Below are 24,865 nucleotides of genomic sequence, written 5' to 3' on the forward strand. Positions count from 1 at the left end.
TAGTCTAACCACTCGTTGTGCCGACTTGGCCGTCTTTTGGGGACGGCCTCGGCTGGCCTGCTGAACATCGGTCGCCCTCGGTTGCCCTTGGTTGCCCGACAATGGTCAGCTTTTATATGAACACCTGCGTCTACAACAATGTAAGAACAATTATTCGAATTTCTAACCCACGCCTGCAACAATCTTGCCTGAGCATGCCGTAAGGCTCTTTTCTCGTTTCTTATACATGCAGTAAAATAGCCCGAATGAACCGTATTGCACTCCGTTCTTTTACCTACGAAACTAATTGTTACGTCATCTGTTTACTCGGCATTGTTGTGTTTCATTATCGCCGTCAACAATCCGCTATCGTTAGTGTGGAAAGAGCTGAGCTGTGAATCGCTTGTAGAAAAAGTGCGTCGTAGAGAAGATAATTTTGTGCTGTTAAATCCTTTTAGAATATCAGAAGTACTTTTCTTATAAAAGAATTATTAAGAAATCTGTGATACTCCATTTTATTTTTGATTAAATTGATAATTGCCGGTGGACGTCGTGGTCTCTTACAATTGAACAAAGTTTGAGGTAAGCGATTCCTATAAATTTTTATTATTGTTTTTATATTATTTGCAATTGTAGCAAAGGACGATGTATTGCGCTTGCGCAGGAATCTGCCCTTAGTTAGAGAAGAATGAGATGGGCTGGGCATATAGCGCGCATGGATGGGGCGAGAGGTGTGCACCGGGTACTGGTCGGGAAACCTGAAGGGAAGAGACCGCTGGGGAGACCTAGACGTAGATGGGAGGATAATGTCAGGCGGGATCTACGGGAGATAGGAGTTGAAGGAGACTGGATTTTGTTGGCCCAAGACAGGGTCCGGTGGAGGGCTTTGGTTAATTCGGTGATGAACCTTCTTGTTCTGTAAGCCATCTGGTTGGTTGGGTCCACTATTTGGGAAGCCTGAGAGGAAGAGACCTCTGGGGAGACCTAGACGTAGATGGGAGGATAATGTCAGGCGGGATCTATGGGAGATGGGAGTTGAAGGAGACTGGAGTTTGTCGGCCCAGGACAGGGACCGGTGGAGGGCTTTGGTTAATTCGGTGATGAACCTTCGGGTTCCGTAAGCCATCTGGTTGGTTGGGTCCACTATTTGGGAAGGCTGAGAGGAAGAGAACTCTGGGGAGACCTAGACGTAGATGGGAGGATAATGTCAGGCGGGATCTATGGGAGATAGGAGTTGAAGGAGACTGGAGTTTGTCGGCCCAGGACAGGGACCGGTGGAGGGCTTTGGTTAATTCGGTGATGAACTTTCTTGTTCGGTAAGCCATCTGGTTGGTTGGGTCCACTATTTGGGAAGCCTGAGAGGAAGAGACCTCTGGGGAGACCTAGACGTAGATGGAAGGATAATCTCAGGCGGGATCTATGGGAGATAGGAGTTGAAGGAGACTGGATTTTGCTGGCCCAGGACAGGGACCGGTGGAGGGCTTTGGTTAATTCGGTGATGAACCTTCTTGTTCTGTAAGCCATCTGGTTGGTTGGGTCCACTATTTGGGAAGCCTGAGGGAAAGAGACCTCTGGGGAGACCTAGACGTAGATGGGAGGATAATGTCAGGCGGGATCTATGGGAGATAGGAGTTGAAGGAGACTGGATTTTGTTGGCCCAGGACAGGGACCGGTGGAGGGCTTTGGTTAATTCGGTGATGAACTTTCTTGTTCGGTAAGCCATCTGGTTGGTTGGGTCCACTATTTGGGAAGCCTGAGAGGAAGAGACCTCTGGGGAGACCTAGACGTAGATGGAAGGATAATCTCAGGCGGGATCTATGGGAGATAGGAGTTGAAGGAGACTGGATTTTGCTGGCCCAGGACAGGGACCGGTGGAGGGCTTTGGTTAATTCGGTGATGAACCTTCTTGTTCTGTAAGCCATCTGGTTGGTTGGGTCCACTATTTGGGAAGCCTGAGGGAAAGAGACCTCTGGGGAGACCTAGACGTAGATGGGAGGATAATCTCAGGCGGGATCTATGGGAGATAGGAGTTGAAGGAGACTGGATTTTGTTGGCCCAGGACAGGGACCGGTGGAGGGCTTTGGTTAATTCGGTGATGAACCTTCTTGTTCGGTAAGCCATCTGGTCGGTTGGGTCCACTATTTGGGAAGCCTGAGGGGAAGAGACCGCTGGGGAGACCTAGACGTAGATGGGAGGATAATCTCAGGCGGGATCTATGGGAGATAGGAGTTGAAGGAGACTGGAGTTTGTCGGCCCAGGACAGGGTCCGGTGGAGGGCTTTGGTTAGTTCGGTGATGAACCTTCGGGTTCAGTGGGCCATCTGGTTGGTTTGGTCCACTATTTGGGAAGCCTGAGGGGAAGAGACCGCTGGGGAGACCTAGACGTAGATGGGAGGATAATGTCAGGCGGGATCTATGGGAGACAGGAGTTGAAGGAGACTGGATTTTGTTGGTCCGGTGGAGGGCTTTGGTTAATTCGGTGATGAACTTTCGGGTTCCATAAGCCATCTGGTTGGTTGGGTCCACTATTTGGGAAGCCTGGGGGGAAGAGACCGCTGGGGAGACCTAGACGTAGATGGGAGGATAATCTCAGGCGGGATCTATGGGAGATAGGAGTTGAAGGAGACTGGATTTTGTTGGCCCAGGACAGGGTCTGGTGGAGGGCTTTGGTTAATTCGGTGATAAACCTTCTGGTTCCCTAAGCCGTCTGATTAGTTTGTTATATGTCACATTTAGAGCTTTGTCATTTTGTGTTGGATCTCAACATGCATTTCTGTAACAAAGAAACAAACTGAGTCCGTGGAGTCGAAGTCGTGCTTGAGAATCTAACTAGGTAATCAAATCTCGAATTCTATGAAACATGAAGTTTCGTGTTCGTCTTTCCAAGATTCAGCCTCTAAGCCACATACACAAGCCACACCTTCATTCCCCACTTCTCTAAGATCCATTTTAATATTATCCCAGCAACGCAGAGGACTCTCAAATGACCTTTTATTTTCAGGTCTTCCGATTAAAGAGTTGCATTTCTTGTCTCTGCCATGCGTTCTACATGTCCCGTCCATCTCAACACCCTTGATCTGAGAGCCTACAACTTTTTAATTAGTGAAGAGATCTATAAAGCTCCATATTATGCAATTTTCGCCATTCTCTTGTCAGTAACTCTCCCTCAGGACCAGATACTTCTCAGTACCGTGTTTCCTCTCAGTCACTCCCAGTTGATGTGCACACGCGTCAGTATGAAGAAAAACCCGTAACAGCGATCGACTGTTTTTCAGGAGATGGAGTCAAACCAAAGTCACAGCTGTTCTCAAGATGGCGACAGGTGCACATGCACCAAAGCATTGGTCCGTCTGAATAAACTGAGAGAGAGCAACCTCTTTTCTGACGCGGTGTTGAGGTCGGAGGACGGCGGCGTCTTCCCAGTCCACAGAGTGATTCTGTCGATGCACAGCGCATATTTCAGGTTTGTTTATTTACTGACGTAGTTGATTAATACGTGAAATAAGGCCTTAACAGACCTCAATTCGTATGTGAAATATTTTATCCCCTTTCATGCCGAAACCTGTATTTTTATACGGCTGAATGTCTTTTGTTATTTGTTCATTGTCATGAAATCTCACGGCGGTGAGGAAGAAGAAGAAGAATATCTTCTGGACGTTGCGCCGTAGAAACGAGTGGCATTTCAGACGTACTTACTGCCTTCTTTCCTTGATGATGGAGGCAGTAAGCACCTCTGAAACGTTCGATAATTTCTACGAGACAACATCCCAGAAGACGTACGTGGTTTTTTGTACTAATTTTTAAGTGCGATTGTACCAATCTGACAGTCAATCGATCTGGAGGGAGAAATAGAATCCATTTCCAAAACGTTTTGTTTTTAACACATAAAGACGACCGACTCAGTCCAGAAGCAAGTTGGTAATGCACCTTCGTCACGCCATTGTCCAGAACACTGAAAGCTGCTGTGAGTTGCTCTGTCTGAAATATAATTAACTGTAACAAATGTCTTGGCGAGAAATGTTTCATTGGCAGGAGAGAATCGTTCGAGAATTTGTGGATTCGTAAATCTGCTTGAGTTTTAAACAAAGATTTGGTGCGTTCTTGAAATGAGAAGTGAAAATGTTTCGACAGAACAAATGGATTTCATATTACGAACTGTTCTACCAACGAAGCTAGGGAGTCTAATAAAAATGTGCTTAAATGAAACCTGTAGCAAAATTCGAGTAGGTAAATTTGTTTCTGAGACATTCTTCATCAAGAACGGTCTAAAACAAGGAGATGCTTTGTCTCCCTTGCTCTTTAACTTTGCGCTAGAATATGCCATCAGGAAAGTCCATGATAGGCAGGAGGGTTTGCAATTGAATGGGACACATCAGCTATTGGCATTTGCTGCTGATGTTAATTTGTTGGGGGACGATATAAATACAATAAAGAGGAACGCAGAAGTTTTACTAGAGGCTAGTAGACAGGTGGGGCTAGAAGTAAATTCAGAAAAATCTAAGAACATGTTGTTATCTCGTCGTCAGCAGACAGGCGGGCAAAATTATCTTAGGGTGGCTAATAAATCCTTTGAAAGGGTTACAAAGTTTAAATATTTGGGAACAACAATAACAAATCAAAATGACACTCATGAGGAAGTTAGGAGGAGACTAAATTCCGGAAATACTCGCTACTACTCAGTTCAAAATATTTTGGCTTCCGGTCTGATTTCTAAGAACCTGAAAATTAAAGTATGCAAAACAATAATCTTACCTGTTGTTTTGTATGGGTGCGAAACATGGTCTCTCACTCAGAGGGAGGAACACAGATTGCAGGTGTTTGAGAATCGGGTGTTGAGGAGGATATTTGGGCCTAGGAGAGAAGACGATGGGGCGTGGAGAAAACTGCATAATGATGAGCTTAAAAATCTGTACTCCTACCCCAATATTGTCAGGGTGATTAAGTCGAGAAGAATGAGATGGGCGGGGCACGTAGCGCGCATTGATGGGACGAGAGGTGTGCACCAGGTATCGGTCAGGAAGCCTGAAGGGAAGAGACGGCTGGGGAGACCTAGACGTAGATGGGAGGATAATGTCAGGCGGGATCTATGGGAGATGGGAGTTGAAGGAGACTGGAGTTTGTCGGCCCAGGACAGGGACCGGTGGAGGGCTTTGGTTAATTCGGTGATGAACCTTCGGGTTCCGTAAGCCATCTGGTTGGTTGGGTCCACTATTTGGGAAGGCTGAGAGGAAGAGAACTCTGGGGAGACCTAGACGTAGATGGGAGGATAATGTCAGGCGGGATCTATGGGAGATAGGAGTTGAAGGAGACTGGAGTTTGTCGGCCCAGGACAGGGACCGGTGGAGGGCTTTGGTTAATTCGGTGATGAACCTTCGGGTTCCGTAAGCCATCTGGTTGATTGTGTCCACTATTTGGGAAGCCTGAGGGAAAGAGACCGCTGGGGAGACCTAGACGTAGATGGGAGGATAATCTCAGGCGGGATCTATGGGAGATAGGAGTTGAAGGAGACTGGATTTCGTTGGCCCAGGACAGGGTCCGGTGGAGGGCTTTGGTTAATTCGGTGATGAACATTCGGGTTCGGTAAGCCATCTAGTTACTTAGTTAGTTAATTATTACGAACTGTTCAATCAGTGGAATATACGGCCCGCGATGTATGTTGAAAAATTGTTTGGCTTTAAAATTTCTGTAGGAGTTGTTATAACCTCAGATATTTCTTGGAAGATTCGAGGGTACGTAAGAAACGAGGTGAATATTCTATAGTACAAATGGTCACTGCTCGCCATTTTACCCTGCATTCTTCACAGGTTATTTTCTGGTACTGACCTAAACGGTTTTCTGTCAGCATCCGATTTGTAAGTTATATTCAGTTAAGCCTACGCAAGCTCTTGAACCCCTCGCAGTTAATCTGGCCCCATTACTACACATTCTGGAAGTTTTTTAAGTCTTCAGATAACAATAATTCATCCACCACATTGACAGAAGGATACTTTTATTTAGCTACGTGGGTTATAAAACTTAAACTTTATGCGCTTGTCTTGTAATTTTCTGCTCGCCTTTTCTCGAAATCAGTTTAAATTAACGAATGCTTCGTGACGTTTCAGGAACCTCTTCAAGACAACACAGCACACCAGTGAGGAGACTGAGATTCTCCTCCACGGAGTCAGCTCAGATGTGATGACCCAGATACTAGATTATGTTTATTTTCGCGAGGTGGACATCCGCTCCGAAAACGCGAGTCAGCTGTTCGTAACGGCTGACTCCTTGTGTATTCCGGACCTTCGTAAACTCTGCTGTGAATTCCTCAAGAACGCGATGGACGCCGACAACTGTGTCGGCTTCATGCAGTTCGCAAGGTAATTGATGTTCATTTGTCATTTGCTGTGACGCCAGCCTTCGTCGCTGGAGCGAATCAGCTTTACTCAAGACAGCAGCCGAGTGCCGGGTCTGAGATTAAAGTCTCTGACTGAGGACTTGGCAAATTATAAAGTTTGGCAGGTTGATATTAATGTGCCTGTAATTTAAATGTTCTGATTTAACTGCATATATTTTGATCGTTATTATGACGAGCAGATGACTAATTTCACCACGTAGAACGTGAATCATGACCTATTTCATGGTCACAATTAAATTTGTCTTCCTCTCGAATTCCTTTTCTTCTTTCTTTCTTTCTTTCTTTCTTTCTCTGCGGAATTCCTTGCTTCTTACATAATTCTCCCAACACCAAAATCAACATTCAGCCCCCACATTTTCTGCATACAGCAAAACCTCTGTTAACCGAGCCTCGTTTATCCGATTCCCGCATTAAGCGACCGAATTTCAACCAGATCGGTTGCGATTGGATTTCCATCGGCGAGAGTGTTTAAAGCGATGTCCACGCGGTACAGTTCATTGATTTTGCTGATTATTATGAACACTTCAAGATATTTAGTGAATTGGTTATTATCGGGCAAAGACGAAAAACTACCCGCTGGTTCCCGTAGGTGCTGAACCCTTACTCCTTCTTGTTCAGGACATCACAGCAAGCAAATCAACTGACTTCGGCAGAATCACACCAGAACCTCCAGTTCATGCGATGAACAGAATGACAGATAAATTCAATATTTTAATACAGGGACTCCCTCGAACAGCGCTCACGAGTGACTTTTACCATCGGCTTGTGCGTGCGAAACGCCCTCATCATCTGCTGCCGAGGAAAATTTGTATTGCGTCTCTAGGTATTTGTTCAATTCCATGACCACGTTCCCTTTTCCCTCGCTCATCCGACCCGGGGTTCCCCCACATAGTCCGGTTACACGAGGTTTCACTGGATTAACAAACACAATTACCAAAACGTCGTTTCGCCAAGGTTAATACCAGAATTAAAAATTCTACACTCCTCATCTCACTGCCTTCTTCACTTGCGTACGCCAAGCCCTTGTTTCAACCTATAACCTTATCACGAGGACGAGCGGGCGTTGCCTGGGGACTTTCTATTTTCCTCCGGTTAAACGGAGCGTATCTCATCGTTGCCTCTCCACGTGTCTCGCCCATTTGGGCTTCAAAGGGCTAAGGTAAAAACTGAAGGCGAAATACTGTGGTGTGCAAATGCTTGAGAATCCAGTTCTTCCTGCAGTGTTTCAATGTGTCAGAGTTCGGAGGAGATCGATTCTTACCCTCGCTGTCGCAGGTCTCACTTCTGCGCCGACCTTGAGACTCGTGCTCGTAGCCTCGTTCTGCGCCACTTCGTGGAAGTGTCTCAGAAGAGCGAAGAACTGCTGGAACTGCCTGCAGAGGAGCTGCAAGCGGTAATCGAGTCCGAGGAACTGAACGTGACGGACGAGAGAGTTGTGTGGGAGTGCATTCTCCGGTGGATCAACCACGACCCGAACAACAGGAAAGGTCACATCGCGGACCTTTTGAAGGGCGTCAGACTGGGACGTCTGGACACAAAAGTTTTCAAGGAGGTCAGTATTGCCCCTGAAATCGTGGATGTTTAATGGAAGTAAAACCCGCATTTTTAATTCCGTATTCACACGTGTTCATAACTAATTAATGCAAATTGTGAGCCTTTTTATTCGTCACGTGTAAGCCCGTCTGTCTGTCTGTCTGCAGATCCAGCTCGAGAACGTCTGATTAGATCATTAGATTTAATACTGATGAGCTTTAACGGAATCTGTTGACGAATTCCGATTCTGGTTAAAATCTCACAATAACAACGTGAAAATTATACAATGATTTGAATGCCTTCTTCTGTGTAAAATTTCCTGCGTAAGAAATCTGCAGATTCCCTTAGTCACCATGGTTACAATAACAACCTGTGGAATGCCGCTGGTAACACGCTCGCATACGCGTGTGTATGTGCAAAACAAATATTCGATTCGTCCTTTTATGCAGAAATGTGGTTGGAGTTAATAATCGCCTTTTATTCATCGTCTGTAAGTTTGACAGTCCGTCGGCGCTACAATTTTTTATTACAGTCTCCGCGTTTATTAAGATCGATTACGTGTCTCAGTTCAACTACAGGATTCCACCGTTAACTGCATTCAAACGTCCACTCAGCTTGAATAGGAAAATCCCCCAACTGATAAATCACGTCTTCTGACGCAGCGTTCTACTTAACCAAAGATCCTACTGCCATAAGAAGCGTATCTTAGCTGCTATAACAATTTCACGCATCTCCGACGATGAACACTTAGCATGATAATCTTCAGCTGATTGACCACATAGGGACAACAAATATCCGAAAATTGGAGCAAGAAAACTTTGTTCTACTTTCAAGAGTAAATTACCCGAGGGGCTTCAAACTCACAGACAGATTTAACATTCTAATATTTTAAACGTCTTCTCACGAAGCACCCATATTCCTTCTTCCATTTCACCATACTCTTTAACCCGAGAGGAAAAAAGTTTCTATACAAGCTCAAATGCCCTGTGAATTCAGCCACTCACCTCTTATGAATATTCGTGAAAAAATCGCACAGATTCATGAAAATGTTATCTGCGTCAAATGCCTTTACAACTTATCATTCGTATCTACTACTTTCCAACAATTAAAGAGAACCACCTGATGATGAACAATTAAGGTCGAAACATGCAATGGCTGTTAATAGACATCGAGCCCATGATCCCACGCTGTTGTGTTGACGGGCCTTCCACCCAACCATCAACATGCAGAAGGTTGCCTCCCTTGACACTCGAAGCAACTAATTGTCATAATTTTCTTTCGATGTTACGTAATTTTGACGACTAATTAAAGTTATCGAATCAAAAAGAATGTGCATCTCGCACGGGGGAGACGAGAAATAAATTACAATTTTTGAATGTAACTCAAAATGCAACAATTACTCAAGTGTATATAAATTTCGGTTGAAAAACATTTCAATAGTTTTCTCTAAGATCGATTTAACTTTGTTTTCGCTTCTCCCCTCAACCTGTGCATTTGTTAAGAGCGTCGTTACATAAACCAAAAAACATATTTTCCTGTATATGTCACAGTCTATTTCGGTGATTTCAGAACCAAATTATTTGTGAATTTCTTATGTCCTCTGCATTGGAACATGACATCACTTCCTAAGAGTTCATAAGGTCCACATTGAACTGTTCAACAGGTATCAAATCACCCTTACGTGACTGAAAACGAGGCGTGCAGACCCGTGATCTCGGAGACGCTCAAATTCCTGGACGACGCGAAAAGGTTGCCGAAGGACGACAAGGACCTCGTGACACCAAGGATTGCCCGCCCGCGAATCCCACAGGACATTCTGTTTGCTATTGGTGGGCGTCGCGACCGAACAATGACAGATGTGATCGAAGCGTACGACGCACGAGCAGACCGGTGGACTGTGGTGAGTTGCGCAAAATTCTACTCTTACCGTGGGTTGTTAAATGACGCCTCCGAGAAAAACTACTTTTCCTCCTTTTTGCTAAACTTAATTACAAGGACCTCTTAGCCTCTTTATTTCGTGTTCGTTTATTTTCATTGCAGTAAACGTTTTTTTAAGAAAAGATTCAAAGTCATGAATTAAAAAGAATAAATAAATTACACAAATTCTGAATCTCACGTACAATTTAAGTTCTAATAGGAATCGACGAAGGATGAGAAGTTTTCCGTAAATACCGTTTACAATAAGCGTCCTACTTCAACTGTCATGGCGACCTGTCTGCTGATTTTAGACAACGTTGATCGTCAGTGGATTTCAACGGAATAAATGAAGCACTGATCAGCGTCGATGTCGGCCATCTTCGTGGTAACGCCTCGTGAATTAGAAAGCTTTGGGGTGGGGTGGGGGACGTACTGCCTCCATCTCTGCGTCGATAAAACCCAAAACACCAACATCTGTCTTTGCCATCTTACGAACCTGAAATTAATTCTACATTTGTCTGTCGAACTTGACGAGAGCTTCTCCTCGGGTCTTCCTGTTTCCACCTTCGCTCCAAGTGAATTTCTCACGGTCTTTGTCGTGTGCCACCCACCACGCTGTAACAATTTCGGTCCACTGTTGGGGGTCGTACCTCTGCTCCGGTGGTTGGTCGCTTGGACTCTAATGTAAGGACTTCACATCAGTAGACCGAATGACCCAAAGAAACGTAAAACCATTACCTGTCGTTCCTGCGGGTGGAGGGGATCGACTCGATCGGTCCTCGAATGAACCATGGCACGGCAGTGGTCGGTTTCGACATTTACGTGATCGGAGGTTTTGACGGCAGGAAAGACTTAGACTCATGTCTCTGCTTCAACGCTGTTACGAAGAAATGCCGCGAGGTGGCGCCTATGAATGAACGCAGGTAAGATTCAGCTTGGTAACTTTGGAAATCCTTGGAGCACAGTCCTTCTTCAAAAGCTGATAGTCGCTGTCTTAGTCAAGATATAAATGTGGGCAGGGGATTTAAAATTGTACCACTCACACACAGGATCATCGTGCAAAGTGTGAATAAGTAGGAGGACTTTTGCGACAAAGTTGGTTTTAAGAATATGACTTGCTTGTTAATTCCTTTTAATTTGTGATTTAACAATGACGAGCGAACAATTGCGTTCTGCGAGAGGAAATGCATCTTCATCAGAAATAAATGAGCATAGCAGAGCGTGTACTTTTTTCGTTTCAGATGCAATTTAAGTGTGGCAGTTCTGCGAGATTCAGTGTTCGCCATTGGCGGTGGAGATTATACACGGATTCACAGAACGGCCGAAAGATACGACTGCGAGACAAACCAGTGGTCGTGGATCGCTCCCATGAACACAGGGCGATCCAATGCAAGTGCGGCTGTGCTGAATGGTACGTAAATCCTGTTAAATATAAATGTGTGAATTAGAGCAGAAGGCGAGGCGTCTGTCTGTCTGTCCGCGTGTAATATCGCAAGGACGGTTGAAGGAATCTCAGGATTTGAGGTTCTCACGGCGGGGAGTACGAAAATTTCTGTCGTTTGCCTTCTGCCGACGTTTCAGACGAACTTTACGCCTTCATCATCAAGGCATTCCTCTTAAACTTGATCTTAGTTTCCCCCACTCCATTAACCCAAAATCCTTTAATAACCAATTCTTTTATACGTCCTACGGACTACGTTATTTCACAGACTGCAATGGCTTGAAGTTCCGAGTGCGTGATGGTTTCTTCTGCTCTCGTAAGCTGTCCCTGTGAGTCGTCTTCTGCCTTTTATTGTGCACTAGGATTGAGTGCAAACAACCATCAAACTATCAAACTGGCTCTCAAATAATACAGATTTAATATGTTTTTGAGACGGTTAATAATCTCGTGTTAATAGCACATAATATTATAAATGTAGAGCAAATTTTGGCAGCTCGTACCGTACATCTCCGGTACCAAATTTAATAAAATTCCTTTCACAGAAGATGTAACTTACCATCATTTTCATTATGCATTAATAAAGCACTTTGTGCTGTTTATGTTAAATTTTATCAGTTAAACTCGTTTCCTTTGACACGCTGACTGTCTCCATTCGAAACAAAGAAACAGAAGAACAGAGACGGCCGTGTCTGTGCAGTTTCTGTGACTCGAAGGGGGACTTAATAGATTTACAAATTTAAGTAGGGATTGTCCCATGTCTGTGCTCTGCATGGACCACTTTAATTATAGCTAATTTGTTTTACAGACAAAATATACGTCGCTGGTGGAAGATATGGTCAGAATTCTCTAAACTCGGTGGAAGTTTATGACCCGGACACCTACCAATGGACGTTCGTTGCACCAATGCTTTCTGAACGTGAGGATTTTTCTTGCGTCGAGTTCCACGGCTGTCTGTACGCCCTGGGTGAGAACTCTGGACATTCCGAGTGATGCTCCTCTCTCCTTCTTACAGAAATTGCTATTGTGAAATGTCTTCCTGGTTTTCTTAGAGTGACTGAGATTTTATGAACAGCATTTTCCTCCTGTCATCACAGAGTTAGTTTGTCAATAATTTTAACCCCGATTCGTGGTTTCGATTAAATTCTCCACAAAGAACACTTAACTAACTAACTAACTAACTAACAATCTCTTGTGGTATCTATATTAAGGTATGCCTCATTTGTCACACAGTCCCAGTTTTGAAGATAAATATTTTGTTCTTTTAGCAAGGAGATTTCAGTTTGCTGCGCTGTTATCCCCAAAAAGCCGATGGTTTAAAGCAGTCCCTTCGCAGTCTTTGCTTTTCGTCACTTGCTTGTGTATCGCCGTTTGGAACAGTGGATCTTTTGTTGATATTTAAGGCTACTTTTGTACGCAGTTTCATGAAGCAGAAAACAGATGTCAGGCGCAATTGCCTGATGCTACAAGTACGAAAATAATATTTTAGCTATTTCATCCTTAATTTCGTTCCTCGTACTAATATTAACACTGCAAAAGGGAATGAATTTTCTTCGCTGCATTTCCGTTTACGAAAAATTTTAAGAGCGTAAAGTCCGTTGATTAAGCATTGAAGTTACGGGAAATACAAACATCTAGAAAGTTATAATTGGTAATGTTGAAAGTAAGATACCACTTGTGATACATAATCTTAAAAGGAAGTATAATATTAAAATGTTTTTAAGGATCTAGAGTATGTGAGAAGAGGTCAACTACCGACTTTTGTGAAGAAGGTAATGAAACTTGTGGCTTCATAAAGACCAAACATTTCGTGGCCAGGTGACAGAGTTACAAATATCAAGAGGGGCCCCGCTGAATGGGGTTAGAATAAGTTCCCTTTGGCAGCTTTTTTATATGCTGTGGCCTATTACGGAATTTGTGTGTGCAGGAGGACGCAACTGGACATCATCCCGGCTCAGTACCGAAAAGTACGACCCTACAGAAGACACGTGGACCGAAATCCCTGACATGAACTTCTATTCAGATTATTTAAAGCAGAAGTGATCGACGACACGATCTTCGTCATCAGTAGATATTTTGACAAGGACCACTTCGAATCCCGCGTCGCATGTTTCGATGACAAGGAAAATCGATGGTTTGTTTCTTTTTTTATTGTTCAGGACTGTACAATCACAAACCGTTACTTTCGAAAAGCTCTAGGAAGTGAATCATTTCCGGTGAGGATAACCGCGATCTTCCGGATGCTGCGCCGTGTAGTGACGTAGAAACTGACCGACGTTTCAGAGGTTCTTACTGCTAATCAGGGACTTGAATACAGCACGCGAAAAATGGGTGAGAGGAAGGGGGTAGAATGAACGCAGGCAGAGCGACGTTGCGGTCGAGCTGAATCGTTGAAGCAGAGGGTAAATGACTAGGAAATGCTAATCAGACGCTAGCTGTAACTGCATTAATAAGAAGCTCTTTGACTAAGTTTCTTTGATCAGAGGCACTCTCTTGGGCAGGAAGTGTCTGGCTTTCGACACATCAGCATCGCCACAATCTTCCGCTTTCATCAAAGTCTTACCCGGTGTCCTTCGTGAGCGATTAGGTGCGAGCGGTGCGATTTGCGTGGGTGAAGCGGAAATATCAAACTGGCTGTTTGTATGGCGCTGTCCTAGGTTACAGCGAATCAGTGAAGAGAGTAAAGCGGCCGGATTCCGAGATAAAATATTTTGATATTTTCGCGCAGGTCGCTGCGCTGGCCAGTAAGGCGCATGCGCAGATAAGCTCTGACCGTGCAGTACACTGAAGTTGCATGCGCAGGAAGGCCGTGTGTTTCTCTCACGCAGGACACAACAAGCGATTCCCTTATGTCATATGACACCCCATGCTGCTTATCCAGCTCGCACAGCTCGCTTCTTATCGCTTACCTAGGACATTGCCTTAGGCTAGTCTCATGTTCCCATTTTTGATGGAAGTTTATTTCAAAATGGCTGTCTCTTGCCGTGTTTGACCACGCAGTCTCCTGCCATCTGTTGACGGAGTTGGTAAGGAGCTCCAAAAACATCCCAGAAGACAGCCTTTCTCATACTCGACTGTTCACGAGCCACAATTCCCACAAAAATTCATTTGATTTTGGTTTTTGTCTGTTTTACGTCCAGTAGAATCTCTCTAGAAATATTTTTGGTGGGACAAATTTTTTTTGAAAATGTATTTGCTAAAAGGGGGAAATACTGTCATGGGCGCATGTCTCAAACAAGACGTGCTTATCTCTCCAAAGAAAGCGTGTGATTAAATTTGTTATTCTGACCGAAGGTAATGGCTTAATGAAGTGTACGAAACGTAGTTAGCGCAGAACACAAGTCATTTGACAGCCTTTTAAAATTAGTCATAACCTCTCCCTCCACTCTGATGTAATAAAATGTATTACGTCATAATAGGACGTTGGCCGGGGTTCTATGTGCATCTGAGTGAAAGAAAGATCACGTGGGAACTGTTCTGAAATATGGTGAGGCAATCGTATATCGAATTCCGATTGGGGGAATTTTTGTTAAGGTTGTCAGGAAACAAAATACAAGGAACGACATTTCGGTGGAAGCTGTTCCCTTAGCTTCAAGCAGTTTCCCATTCAACCCAAAGACAGAGCCAGCCCATCAGACATGATATTTATAGGGCAAAACATTTTACGACTCTACACCGAAATCTCTGATATTTTAGAACCCCAGAAGTAAAAGTATATATATTTTTAAGAAAATGAATAATTTCTTTACATAAATGCACTGACATTCAAATTACGTTTCTATTAAATAAATTCCTTCTCGAAGGTATCACCACCTTGTCGAAGGCAATCTGCCGGGTGAGGAGGCTTGCGTGCTCAAATGACCCTTAGGGCTATGCCGGCCTGAGCTTCGGCTCATGGTAGGGTCACCCAAGCCGGACAGGTCTAAGGAGATGCGCTAGACTAAGAGTGATACCCTGGTCCTCCAGGTTGGGGGTTGGGTGTAGGGCTAACAACCTTTCACCTTTAAAAAAAATATGTGTTACGAAAAAATCAACCAAGCCTCGGATCAGGACGGACTCTTTGGCACGACCACGGCAATTGAAAAAGGACATGAGATTTGGTACCTGGAACATTAGGAGCCTCTATAGGGCTGGGGCACTGAAATCAGTGTGTAGGGAATTAGGTAATTATAAGTTAGACTTAGTGGCAGTGCAGGAAGTGCGATGGGAGGGGGAGGGCACGATCCCAGTGGACAATTTTACATTTTTCTATGGAAAGGGGAATGACAATCATCAGCTAGGGACGGGTTTTTTTGTTCATAGCAGAATTAGGGCAGCAGTTAAGAGAGTAGAATTTGTTAGTGACAGGTTGTCTTACGTAATTTTGGAAGGACGTTGGTGCGACATCATTGTCCTTAATGTTCATGCCCCAACTGAAGACAAAAGCGATGATATCAAGGATAGCTTTTATGAAGAATTGGAATCAGTATTTGATACATTTGGCAAGTATCACATGAAAATTCTGCTAGGAGATTTCAATGCAAAAATTGGGAGGGAGGATGTCTTCAAACCCACAATAGGCAGCGAGAGTCTCCATGCACTTAGTAATGATAATGGCGTCAGAGCAGTGACCTTCGCTACGTCAAAAGATTTAATTGTAAAAAGTACAAAATTTCCACACCGTGATGTTCATAAATACACTTGGACTTCCCCAGATGGCAGAACACACAATCAAATAGATCATGTTTTAGTAGATAAGAGAAGGCAGACAAATGTAATTGATGTGAGATCATTCAGAGGAGCAGATTGCGACACTGATCATTATCTGGTGGTAGCAAAAGTGAGGGAGCGGCTTTCAGTAAGTAGACGAACTAAACAAAATTTTGACACAGAAAGATTTGATTTGAAAAAATTAAGTGAGGGAGAGGCAAAGGAACAATATCAAGTTGAAATTTCGAATAGGTTTCAAATTTTAGAGACAAATGAGGATAATGAAAGTGTGGACATCAACAGGGAGTGGGAAAATGTCAGAAACTGCATCAAAATTTCAGCAAAAGAGAAACTAGGATACTACAGGAGAAAGCAAAATAAACCGTGGTTTGATGAAGAATGTTCAAAATTAATAGATCGAAGGAAGCAAACAAAATTTCAATGGTTGCAGAACCCAAACAAAACAAATGCGGATAATCTATGTAACGTGAGACGTGAGGCTAGTAGAACCTTTAGGACTAAGAAAAGGGAATACCTGAAGGGCAAAATTGCTGAACTTGAGACAAATAATAAGGAAAAAAACATCAGAGACCTGTACAGAGGCATTAATAACTTTAAGAAAGGATATCAACCCCAGACTAATTTGGTAAAGGATGATAGTGGCAATTTGCTTGCAGATCCAATAAAAATTGTGAATAGGTGGAAAAATTTCTTTAGCGAGCTCTTAAATGTTCATAATACTGGTGATATTAGACAGATTAAAATGCATACAGCTGAACTGTTGGTGCCAGAACCTAGCTTAGATGAAGTGGAACTAGCCATTGGGAAGTTGAAAAGTTATAAATCTCCAGGAATTGATCAGATTCCGGCCGAATTAATTAAAGCAGGTGGCAAAGGGTTGCATATGAGGATCCATAAGCTTATTCAGTTAATTTGGGATAAGGAAGAGATGCCACATCAATGGAAGGAATCCATAATTATTCCTATTTATAAGAAGGGGGACAAGACTGAGTGTGGTAATTACCGAGGAATATCGCTGCTATCAACCTCATACAAAATTCTATCCAACATTCTTTTGGCAAGATTAACCCCATATGCGAATGAAACTATTGGGGATCATCAGTGTGGGTTCAGACGAAACAGATCAACGATTGATCAGATCTTTTGCATTCGTCAGATACTAGAGAAAAAATGGGAGTTCGGTGGGACTGTACATCAGTTATTTATAGATTTCAAAAAAGCCTATGACTCTGTGAAGAGAGAAGTGCTATATAATATTCTTATTGAATTTGGTATACCAAAGAAGCTAGTGGGTCTAATAAAAATGTGCTTAAATGAAACCTGCAGCAAAATTCGAGTAGGTAAATATGTATCTGAGACATTCCTCATCAAGAACGGTCTAAAACAAGGAGATGCTTTGTCTCCCTTGCTCTTTAACTTTGCGCTAGAATACGCCATCAGGAAGGTCCAAGGTAGGCAGGAGGGTTTGCAATTGAACGGGACACATCAGCTATTGGCATATGCTGATGATGTTAATTTATTGGGGGACGATATAAATACAATAAAGAGGAACGCAGAAGTTTTACTAGAGGCTGGTAGACAAGTGGGGCTGGAAGTAAATTCAGAAAAAACTAAGTACATGTTAGTATCTCGTCATCAGAAGACAGGCGGGCAAAATTATCTTAGGGTAGCTAATAAATCCTTTGAAAGGGTTACAAAGTTCAAATATTTGGGAACAACAATAACAAATCAAAATGATACTTGTGAGGAAGTTAGGAGGAGACTAAATTCCGGAAATGCTTGCTACTTCTCAGTCCAAAATATTTTGTCTTCCCGTCTGATTTCTAAGAACCTGAAAATTAAAGTATACAAAACAATAATCTTGCCTGTTGTTTTGTATGGGTGCGAAACATGGTCTCTCACTCAGAGGGAGGAACACAGATTGCAGGTGTTTGAGAATCGGGTGTTGAGGAGGATATTTGGGCCTAAGAGGGAAGACGATGGGGCGTGGAGAAAACTGCACAATGACGAGCTTAAAAATCTGTACTGCTCCCCCAGTATTGTGAGGGTGATTAAGTCGAGAAGAGTGAGATGGGCGGGACATGTAGCGCGCATGGATGGGACAAGAGGTGTGCACCGGGTACTGGTTGGGAAACCTGAAGGGAAGAGACCGCTGGGGAGACCTAGACGTAGATGGGAGGATAATCTCAGGCGGGATCTATGGGAGATAGGAGTTGAAGGAAACTGGATTTTGTTGGCCCAGGACAGGGTCCGGTGGAGGGCTTTGGTTAATTCGGTGATGAACCTTCGGGTTCGGTAAGCCATCTAGTTAGTTAGTTAGTTTATTAAATAAATTATTTATGTCAGAAGACGCATTCCTTCATGAGATTCATCATCGCATGTGGAGCTACATATTTTCTGTAACTGTGTCCGCGAAATGTGATAAAAATTGTCTTCAGTGTAGATAATACCGATGGACGATGAAAAAGGGTTTGATTTCACTTTTAATATTTCAAATTGCAGGTACCAGGCGGCAAACATGAATGTTAGGAGATCCTTTCTGTCGACTTGTGTCATCAAGAACCTACCGAACGCAAGAGATTACGCCTACAAACACAGAGACAAATTAATGGAGGAGAAATGCAAAAAGAAGATGGCGGAGTAACGTAAAAAAATGTTGGTTTGGGTAAAAAATCAGGCAACTCTCGTTTTACGATTGAGTTGCGTTCCAAGACGTGGTTCGTTATACGTTTTTGTTCGTTATGTGCATCTTGCATTCCTGAGCTTTTACGATATATATCGTATATTTTAGCAGCCATTTTAAAGCATTAAAACCATGTACTAATTAACATATAATAATTTTCTGATAATTATTGTAATAAATACATGTTTAAAGTTTCTTTATTTACATTTTACAATTATGTTCACTATACGTTTGGCATTTTGTTTCATAAGGAACTCTATCTACTGGCGAATTTAAGAAATTTTGAATGATTTGTGACGTTCGTAAACCGAGAGTTGCCTGTAGTTTGCAGTTGATTACAACCACGACGAACACATTAATTTTAATTAAGTACCTTACGAAAATAATGTAGAAAACTGGGAATTGATGTAGGATCTATAAATTAAAATAAAAAGAGAAATATTGTTTGCAGCAAAGAAGGAAAAATTATTTCTCCTCGCTGTTTTCTGCTCAAGGACATTTGACATTGATGCCCTCAGCAAATGAGTCCACATTATTAACAAATATAATGAAAATCTGATCTCAGGTTCTTCAATCTGGACGGACAGACAAATATGCATTAGCCAATCCACCAGATACCAGGCAGGCGACTGCACCAGATTCAGAAACCACTGGTGGTTCAGTTCAATTAAACTGTATCATTAATTTTACATCCTCATTGAATGGAATAATTACCTTATATCTTAATTGCATCATGCTTGTGTTTCAATACAATACTTTTATTTTCCGTCGTTTACACAAGCTTATTGTTAAAATCATATAAAATCATATAAAATTTCACATAAAATTGTTACATTTTAAAATTGACGACATGTTTCGATATACAATCTTATCATCGTCAGGTCTATCAAAATTAAAATTAAAATCTGGTGTATCTGTTGCTCTGCTTATATTGTTTTTGTTTTTACTCGTTTTTACTACATCTCCAGGCTTCTTCGATTTTATTTTTGGAGACGCGCCTGGGTGCCTATATCGGGTTGTGTATGAGGTGCGTGTCCGTTGTTATTGAATGGCAGACTGTCTGCCATTCAATAACAACGGACACGCACCTCATACACAACCCGATATAGGCACCCAGGCGCGTCTCCAAAAATAAAATCGAAGAAGCCTGGAGATGTAGTAAAAACGAGTAAAAACAAAAACAATATAAGCAGAGCAACAGATACACCAGATTTTAATTTTAATTTTGATAGACCTGACGATGATAAGATTGTATATCGAAACATGTCGTCAATTTTAAAATGTAACAATTTTATGTGAAATTTTATATGATTTTATATGATTTTAACAATAAGCTTGTGTAAACGACGGAAAATAAAAGTATTATATGGAATAATTACCATTCTGTGCCCCGTCCCCTCATTGCTTCAGGGGCCAAGTACTGTGAAGTATGTTGGTTTATCCAGCTGACAAAACAACATCTTGCATAAGCTATATGTGACAGGGCTTCAAGAAAGAGATGCTTCTCACTAGCTGTGGTACTAGAAGCATAACACAGAGAATTGCAAACACTCAAGATTGTCAATGGAAGCAACACACAGCCAGTTCAGTCCATCACCTACCCTCACAACCTTTTTCTCTAACATCCAGCTTAATGTGTATTCCCGTCTCCTTCCTGTTCTTAGTAATTATGTCCTTGAAAGCATACATGAAGCTGAACAGTGACATCGAGGATCTGGATCTACGCCCCCTGCACTGATTCATGAATCATTCATAACAATATGGAAAGGATGAATGATAAAATATCAGGGTAATGATTAAGCTTTTGCTAGACCATTGTTCTGAGAAGGCAGTCAAGAATGTGGTGAACCGTCACAGAAAGATCGATACTGTTGGAAAAAACATTTTTGATTGCCTTAGTTTAGGGATAACAAAATCTGTACCTTTTACAATTTTCTTCAGTCATTTGTTATGAATTCTTGAAAAAAAGAAAAGATCTCCAATAATTCTGATAAAAGAATCTTATGCAACATCAACAAAGACTTAGCTGGGTTTATGAATTTATAGTTAGATTCAGCTATTCATAATTGTTAAGGTTTGTACACAGTTAAGAATAATAATAAGAAGAAAATGATAGTGAACTCGTGTTGGGCTGCTATCATCTTGCTTCAGTAACAGCCACTGCTTAACGGATCAGAAATCAGGTGTTTTATAAGCAGGAAATGCTAATTGTACTTACCACCTACATGCAGAAGGTTAGTCAGAGTGGGGGAATCGCATCACCTTAAAGGAAAATTTAATTTACTTGCTTTGTGAACATTGTTTACAATACCTAAACGCTGAATCTTAGAGAGTAATTCATCATGAAGATAACACATAGAGAATTTTGTAATAATTTCTGCTCTAAAATGTAGAATTAAAGCAGTCCCACTATGCACTATGTAGGCGCTTGGGGGGGAGAGTTGGTATAGCTCCTACTCATTCTTGACCTCGGCAATAGACGGGGGTGAGTGGTCAGCATATGACAGCATCATTTCTGCTATACGTTTGATTATTTGACAGAATTTTGCGAAAACACATTTGACGGAATTCCCCCGGCATACAGAGTAATTCTGCCATGTGCCTGGGGTAACACCACCTTATACAAAACCCAAGATAAAGTTAACGCTTTTACTTAACAGGTGAATTTACTTATTCGCCGTATTTTGTATGTTAATTTTAAGTATTTTAATGTATCATCACAAAACATAACCACAAAATATGTGTTACAAGACAGCAGATTCACGATAGCCATATATATTTGTATTTTTAAATCTAATCACTTGTATTATGAATAACGAACACTCAGTTACACTTACCGTGCAATCTTCTAACTTTAAAACTTAGAAAACATGCGCCTACAACGAAATTTTCCTTCACCATACACAAACGACTCCGATCAGACTGCCATAATAGCTCTGGACTGTTTGTATGCTCTCACCATAGATGTCAGTGCGAACAGAGCGCGCTGAATTCAAATCGTTCTTCTTTAGTCATTATCCTCGAGGTACACATTCATTCAGTTAATCCTATTAGACATTCCATCTCCAAATAACTCAAAGACATAGAGATGCCGGTAGATGGATGTGGTCTATGACACACTACATCAAAGCAAAAACTAATGCATGCCATAGGTATTATAATCATATAATTTGCATAGGGTACATTTCTTTGCTGGTTTTCGTCACTACATTGTCTTATTCTCATAATTAAATGAGTGGTATAGGGATATTTCCCTCTCCTTTGGGTTTTGATTTTGCATAAAACTTTCCAATTTATGATACGAACTGCCAAGCAAGAAATATTATCAGAATATTTGTTTTCAGGCAAAGAAGCCAGAAACATTGAGAAGACAAAACAAAATGTCATAGAAAAATCTAAGTAATTGAATTCATAACCAGAAAAAGGACTACTGTTCTGATGATTCTTTCCACTTGCACTGAGGTGAGAGTTATTGAAGCTTAATTCTTATAGAAATTGCTTTAATAGGGAAGTTGCCTATACACACTGCAACAAAAGTAAGGCACTTGAAATTTCCTTAATTAGTAACACATTTAAACAGCTTATCAAAATCCTACTGCAAATCTGAAGATGGACATTTTTTTTTGTTTATCTTTATTTTTGGGACATTATGCTTATTTATAGGATCCCAAATGAATTTCATTGTTTCTTATGTTCTGCTCATTTTATAATCCTTCTAAGGGACCTTCTACGGATCTCCATTGCTTGGACTCTTGTTTGCATTTGCTGTAATTAATTATAAAATTTTGACAGTCACATCATTAATTTCCCTTTCTGCATCTCTCATCCTAACTTCATAAAAGTTTTTAACAATATCCGATCTCTGACGTCTTTGTGAATGTATTCTACACTAAGATGCTGGCATCTTAAATGAAAACAGATCGTTTACATGTTAGATCAGACCTTGCAACACATCAACACATTCACTCTCATCAATCACAAAGTAATGACAATGTCAAATGAGCGAGGAGTCAGAATATGAGACAAGTGAAAAGGTGTTATTACTCACAAGTAGGTCTGCTGGATGTACCTTCATTTAATTTCTGATGGAAGGATTGTGATTCACATACTGCTCTTAATTGACTGCATCATAAAATATTTTTCTTCTCATAATTTTAACACATCACAGACCAACTGTCTGGTCATGTAACAGGTCCTTATGTTTGAGATGAGGATCTTCACTGTACAAATGACATGTCAACAAAATATATAAATGCACCAATAATATGAAATCTATCTTTTGATAAAATTATCAGCAACAGAGGTGTTAGTCAATATATAGGTTGTCCAAGAAAGAGTGCACACAATTATAACATTTTTATTGAGAAAATAAACAGAGCTAGGAGCATCCAGTCTTCACGGCATGAAACAGCAACTCACAACGTTTCCTGCAAGATAGAATGGAAGAGGTGCATGACATGCAAGTTCGCCGGAATTAACGTCGATGGATTTCTTCCTTTAGGGGCACACAAATCACTTGTTTGCAAGATGTGAAAAACTGCATCATCCATTATGTTGAAATTTGAGCCAACTCTTTCCAGTCTTTTGAATACCAGATTTATATTGTGTGAGTAACAAAGAGAGCTCAAAGTCGAAGTGCGGTGAAGTGGAAAAAGGTGGGGGAAAAAAAACTTCCTAAGTTGCTGTTTCATGTGATGAGAACCGTTCTGTTTATTTCCTCAATAAAAATGTTTAAATTGAGACCACTCATTCTCAGATTTCCTGCAAAAATGGCTCCAAGCTTACACACTAATCCAATAAATTATCACAGTTCATTGTTTCTAGTCAAGGATGCAACACAAACACAAATAACCAGACTCTTGCTGAGTGCTACCAGTATACTGTCAGAGAATACATATGAAGACAACTGGTGAACTGCATGATGCAGGAAAAATTAACTCTTAATGACTAATTCTTCATGACCGCAGTGTTCCACATACAGTGAACAGTATGTTTAATGCAGGACCCAAGGGTCAGCAAGATTATTTGCACAGATGCTGGCAGGAATAACCGTCTTCAATGTGTGTATAAATGAATGGAAATCTTCTGCATGCCAAATAAAGCCTGTTTTATGGTTAACAAAAATGGTGCAGAATCTAGTCACTGTATATACTAACAGGAATAAAAACAACAATTTGAAATTGGATGTTTCTTCAAAACTAGACACATAATGGTAAAAACGATGTTTTTCAAAGGTTTGTAGAACTGTCACCATACCCAACAAAGATAATTTGCTGCAGTTTTGACCTGTATATGCTACACAACTAACATTAAATGGCTCTAATGTCTTTCAGATTTCACAGATGCAGCACACAGCAGTAGTATGTCAAATCACATCTTTGTATATGGTGACACACATAAAATGTTAATGACTTCACATTTTAAGGTGTCTGTATATTAACCAAGAATCTAAAGCTTAAAGTTCCTGCCTACATGATTTGGGTCCAGAACAATTAAACATTTTCTAGGATAATTCATGCTAAAAACATCCTTCTCACCCCTAATATTTGAACGATTAGTTGCTTGATTGGCTGGTTTAAAGTTGGTTCATCCCCAGATAATGTTCGGAACCATCAAGACATCAAATTATATTTAAAAACAAAAATTAAAAAACTTTAACCTAAAACTAATCTAACCTAATTTTTGTACCATAATAGCACGTTTTCTGTTTCAGACCATTAGTTATGTCACTATGAATTACTCACCAGAGCATTGCCGTGGACCATGTAAAGATGTGTCCTTCTCTTTACAACTCATTAGTGCGGTTAAACAGAATTGCCATGAATTTAATGTCTTGTATGGGTAATGACCATAATTTTTTTCTTTCTTTGTCAAACATTGCTATTGAATTTCTAGCCCAAGATAACTTGTAAATATCATAAAGGGTATGAAAGAAATATCATAAATATTCTTGCAGTTGATGACCACATTTACCTTTTGTTGTTTTTGGGGGTTTATTTACTTTTACTAAGCTTATGAAACTATTTCAATTGAACTAACTCACCTAACCTGGATTTATACTTGTATTTACTTACTAGTAACACACACCATTTGAACTTACCACATGCAATTAGTCACCAAAGTGTAAAGATTTGTCCAGATTCGTTGAAAGCATCAGGAAGAAGCAGACATGCTTGATGAATATTGGGAAGTTTTAAGGTTAAGAATCCACAACT

At 41.3% G+C, this 24,865-nt stretch overlaps 2 protein-coding genes across 2 annotated transcripts in view; one reads left to right on the forward strand and one right to left on the reverse strand.

Moving 5' to 3' along the window:
- The window catches only part of LOC147871391 (protein argonaute-2-like), a 61,810-nt gene extending 40,925 nt beyond the window's left edge, over positions 1–20,885 (reverse strand). The window contains exon 1 of the mRNA XM_087361380.1: positions 20,869–20,885. The gene's annotated coding sequence lies outside the window, so the exon portion shown is untranslated. The remainder of the gene's footprint in view (positions 1–20,868) is intronic.
- On the forward strand, positions 331–12,400 carry LOC147871393 (kelch-like protein 10). The gene is made up of 7 exons (XM_087361381.1): positions 331–561; positions 3,254–3,441; positions 6,080–6,331; positions 7,645–7,921; positions 9,566–9,802; positions 11,061–11,230; positions 12,066–12,400. Coding segments are annotated over exons 2-7 (1,122 nt in total). The 5' UTR covers positions 331–561; positions 3,254–3,256; the 3' UTR covers positions 12,067–12,400.
- Positions 20,886–24,865: the final 3,980 nt, after the last annotated feature.

Source organism: Zootermopsis nevadensis, unplaced genomic scaffold (genome assembly GCF_977971745.1).
Source record: "Zootermopsis nevadensis isolate Lab colony 2312 unplaced genomic scaffold, Znev_1.0 Znev_ptg000057l, whole genome shotgun sequence".
In the NCBI taxonomy this organism is placed as follows: Eukaryota; Metazoa; Arthropoda; class Insecta; order Blattodea; family Termopsidae; genus Zootermopsis; species Zootermopsis nevadensis.